The sequence below is a fragment of the Monopterus albus genome, unplaced genomic scaffold, assembly GCF_001952655.1.
Source record: "Monopterus albus unplaced genomic scaffold, M_albus_1.0 scaffold35.1, whole genome shotgun sequence".
NCBI lineage: Eukaryota > Metazoa > Chordata > Actinopteri > Synbranchiformes > Synbranchidae > Monopterus > Monopterus albus.
The window spans coordinates 1,515,363-1,520,077 of record NW_018127915.1 but is presented as its reverse complement, the minus strand read 5'-3'; the positions used below and the strand labels follow the sequence as shown (position 1 = coordinate 1,520,077).

At 41.5% G+C, this 4,715-nt stretch overlaps 1 protein-coding gene across 1 annotated transcript in view; it reads right to left on the bottom strand.

Moving 5' to 3' along the window:
* The window catches only part of sec14l1 (SEC14-like lipid binding 1), a 14,926-nt gene extending 11,535 nt beyond the window's left edge, over window positions 1-3,391 (bottom strand). Inside the window, exons 1-3 of the mRNA XM_020597906.1 lie at window positions 3,187-3,391; window positions 2,785-2,884; window positions 86-235 (exon numbers count right to left, since the gene is read on the bottom strand). Coding sequence (XP_020453562.1) covers window positions 86-235; window positions 2,785-2,847 — 213 coding nt within the window. The 5' untranslated portion in view covers window positions 2,848-2,884; window positions 3,187-3,391. The remainder of the gene's footprint in view (window positions 1-85; window positions 236-2,784; window positions 2,885-3,186) is intronic.
* Between the last annotated feature and the right edge of the window lie 1,324 nt (window positions 3,392-4,715).

Below are 4,715 nucleotides of genomic sequence, written 5' to 3'. Positions count from 1 at the left end.
TTCCAAAGAAATCTAATTATAACTGTAGCAAATGTTATGGTAGTTTTGTAGCACTTTGCACAGTAAACGGTCAGAGGAAACACACCCGTTTGAGAAGTCGTGGAGCATCAATGTCGATCGTGCAGCGCCTCTCAGTTACCAGCACGGATCCACCCTCACTTTGGTTCTCATAGATCATCTCACTGTCCGCAAAAACTGGGATCAAGGGGCATTTTGGGAACCTCCTCACATAAGCCTGGCAGGAAGAAAAACACATATGTATGAAAACAATCCTGTATTGTACTTGTATTGTATTTCCCTCTGTGAAGCAGCTCTGTGATTGGACACAAAAGCCGTTTTGAATTTTTGAATGAATGCACCAATTACAACAAGGTCACTTGTATTTGCCATAAGAGTAAACTGCAACAAAAGCGTAATGAACACCATGTGATTTATGGCACATTTCTGTATCGGGTTTGGATGCATTTAATAGCCAGTAGCTTTGACACTTTGTATAAATAATAAAATTTGATGTTTTGTGCAACGTCTTGCAGCTGAGGTACCTTTTATATGCAGTGATTACTTTGTTTTACTACCCGCAACATACTTCATCTGTCCAAACTACTTTCACCTTTCAACTTTGAGTCAGTGAACAGGCATTTCAGGATATGGAAAAATTATTCTCAGTCTGTGTAACTAGTATTAATGCATCGTTTGCTGATAAAACTATTGACAAGTGTCCAAAAGCAGGAAAGGAACAAGACTGTCCTGTACACACGGCTGCCTCTTTCAAGTTTTACAGAAACAGTGAATTAGTTCACTATAGAGCTGGTTGTTCAGCAACACACACACACACACACACAACCTCCTTATATTGACACAGTACAGCCCATGAGCAATGCAATCAATAAGATGACATTATCCACTAAGCAAATTAATGAGAAAGATTTCCTTGGCGAAGCAGCAGCATTGACTGGTGTTGTGTAACAGACACACTGTGCAAAAGCAGCATGTTTCACTGGCTGCAGACAAACTGAAATCTCTGTCCTACCCATTTGCTTTAGAGCTATAAGCATAAACACATAATGGGATCACAAACTATAACAAACGAGCAGGAGTAGAGCTGTCAGTGGCCCCAGAAGACTTTGTGTACAAGTCAGAAAACACCCATTTCCTATATTTTACAACATTGTATTTCACATTAGCGAGCCAATAAAAGTCTAATGACTGTGGCCATGGAGCATAAACAATGTTTTATTTCCACAGGCGATATTGATTAAACACAATTCTACGAGTGTCAGGCATCCACAAGTAGGTTAGTGTATCTGCATCTAAAATGCTGTGTATTTCTATTACATTACACGTCATAAAAAAGGACAACAATGACGTTGCTGGCCAAACATCCAGGATGCTGATTAGGACTGTTAGCCAGAGTAATAGGCGATGTCAGTGGCAGGGGACTAATGCACAAAACTCAGAGATAAATGGGAGTGCAGGATGTGGGAGACTATTCACTGGATTCTCACCTTTTATGCTGATGAGGCCTGAATCTTGTCACAGTAGCTGTTATTTACTTTTGACAAAAGGATTATTTTGAGATCCTTTTCAATAAACTGCAGTGACGCACTTTGATTTTTACACACGAGATGTCTCAGGGGAAGTGAAGCTTGAGTAGCTGTTAGCATGGACTGGTGAAGGAGTTATAGCCTGCAGAGCAAAGTGTCACTGCAGCATCACGGCCTCTTTACCATGCTCTGAGGACATCACATGAAGCCTTAAGCTTAATATATAACAGCAGAGAATAAGAAACACTAAGGAGAGCCGAGTGCAAAAGTAAGTGAAAACAGACTCTTGCCCTCTCAGGGAAATCCACTTCCATTCTACTTTTGTCCTACTTTTGCAGAATTGCTGTTCTCACCTGAATTCTAAGCACCGAGTTGTAGGTGAAGTGAGCAGTCTTACTATCGTTATAAGAAACTTTCTACAGAAGGAAAGCAAGTTTATTATATGGTGAATAAATGTGCAGAAACTGGGCTCTCTGTTGCTATTTCAGTGGGTTTCCCCTTGTGACGGTTGAATAGTGCTGCACTGCAGCAACAGTTAATACAGCTGGAAACATTTGTGCTGACAAACTCTGTTGTGGACACTTCTTATCTCGCCGTTACGTCGTCTAAAGTACATATTGCCATCTGTCCACAGGAACAAGAAAGCCAGTCAATAAAGAAATTCAAATGGTAACAATAATAACTCAAGGACTCCTAACCATCTGACCTCTTATGGAGCATCATATGACAACAAGGAAGCAACTCAAAAATCGAAGTTTAATGAGTTACAGGTGGTTCTGACATCCAAGAGGGATATAAAATGGTTAGTCTGGCATAGAATTACATGAAAAAGAACTTCCCTACAAGATGTATAAAGAGATGGAAGGTTTAATAAGCAGCTTTCTCACAGTATGTGCCCTGTAGATTACTGTATTTACCACAGCACCAGCATAGAAGAGGAGAGGGGATAATGAATAACCTGTCCAAACACTCATTGCACAGCATTTATCACAGTTAAGTCTATGTCCTGGATGAGACAGATGGCCCTGGGAGGCAGACAAGGATAGACCCATTTTGTTGGTTTCTGAAAGTGTCTAGTCTCTTTATAATGGCGCAGTCCAGCCCTGGAATCCAGTAAAAGCTGCAATGATTGATTAATTGATTGTGTAAAGGTGAGATGTGTTGTGCAAGGGTACGATCTTGCAAAGTAATACCACTGACACACATAACGTATCTGATATGACCACACTGCTCTACTCACCGCCATTATTAGCTCAAATGGGTGCTTGTAGACCCGAACAGGGGACTGGTATTTCTGCACCATGGTTGAAGTTCATCCACAAGCAACCTCGGTTAGATAACTACAGAAGCAAAAACATGACACAGCTGAATCAAAATGACAGACGTTTTATGGGGTTTTGTGTTGTGTGTCTGCAGTAAAAAGTTCGCATGGTATCAGCTGAGGGACTAAAACACCCACGATTCAACTTTAATTTCGGTCGAATCGAAGTCTCTACAGTAAAGAAGAACTGGAGAGAAGTTTTTGGAGCCACCAGATGGCATCTTTAAATACAGTAATCCGCTGACGGGGATAAACCAGGAGCGAAGTTTGTTCCAATTAAGAAACAAACACGCACACAGAAATGACAAACAGTGGACTTACTGTATATCCCAGCCGGTGTCTCGTCACTGTGGCTGTCCTGGTCCCCGTGTCTCACACATGCTGCCAGCTGACGGGGCCACACGGAGACTCCTGCTTTGCAAACAGCAAAATGAAAAGCAGCTGCAGCTTTTCCGTCTGTGACACGGTAAACTCCGCCTCTGTCGTTCACACAGGAAGGCACACCCGATCTCAGGTTGGGAAGTTCAGACGTTTCATTGTTAACGATCCAAATACTAGTCAGTGAAATGTCTGCGTATCAACCACCGAAGTCTCATTTATGATATCATATGTCATATTGGTGGCTGGCGATGGCCTTGCAGGATTGATGTTTGACTTATTAAAACACACATTTTACTTTAACTTACCTGACTATATTCCCACAAGGCACTGCAGAGGACCTCCACTCTTCTCCTTTTAGGTTGTAGGTCTGTAACATAAGGTTTCTCTTTGCTGTTTCACCAAATACATATCTATTTTTCATTTTCATGCAGTTCTCAACTTCCTGAGTTACTTTGAAGAAATGGTGTGTTGTTAGAGAGTGGTTATAAGCCAGTCCCAGATTACTCTTCCGTTCTGCCCTTTACACACACGGACCCCCTGCAGTGAATACTGACTGGCATGGTGTAATAATGGCTTTAACAGCATTATTTTGTAGAGCTGTTCACGCTTTCCTGCCTCACATTAGCTTGTTCCAAGGAGATGCAGCTGGTCCCACATTGAGACTCCTCCAGCAGCATCTGGGGGGACATTCAAAGCTTCTGGATCAGGCAGCCTGCACCAGGTCCAGCAGGGGACATCCGGAGAAGGGGAAGTGGAGTTCAGATAAGCTCTTTTTTTTCTAATCAACCTCGGGCACAAAGAATAATGTTCCCATCCAGCAGTTCCCTGCTCTAAACAACTACTGCCGCACAATTTGGGATAAAATTGTGCCATTCCAGTCTTTCTTAGAAAATACTACTAAAGATGGAAGATTTGACTTCTTTTTTCAGTCTGGCTTTGGCTCTGTGATTTGTGGCATCAAACTATATTTCCTTTGGGTGTTCTGGCTATTAGACCTTTTAACAGTTTGGGCTTTATTAACAGAGCTGTGATTCTAACGGTGGCGGTCAAACAATCAAATCAAATAGCTTCAAATACTGTAATAAAAAGGACAAATATGTACAGAAAAATGACTATACTGTATATAAAACGAACCCGTAGATCCTCCTCTGCAGGCCAATTTTTCCTTTTTTAAGGACAAAAATGATAAAAGTTGTAGTATCATTTCAAAGTGGTCGTCTAACTGGGATCAAGAGCCATAAAAAACACCCTTGACTCTATTATGACGAGAGTGATTACACTGAAATTCATATCCTGCTTTATCCTCCTGTCTAATCTGAGGATATTACAGACACTGTGACTCATCTAGTCCTTCTGATTAAAATAGTCATCTGCATTCTCAGTTGTTTGTGCTAATGCGAAGTTTACTGGTTGTTCAGTTTCAGCTCGGCTCATCACCTCCCCAAGCTCATCATCCATTTTATAATCCT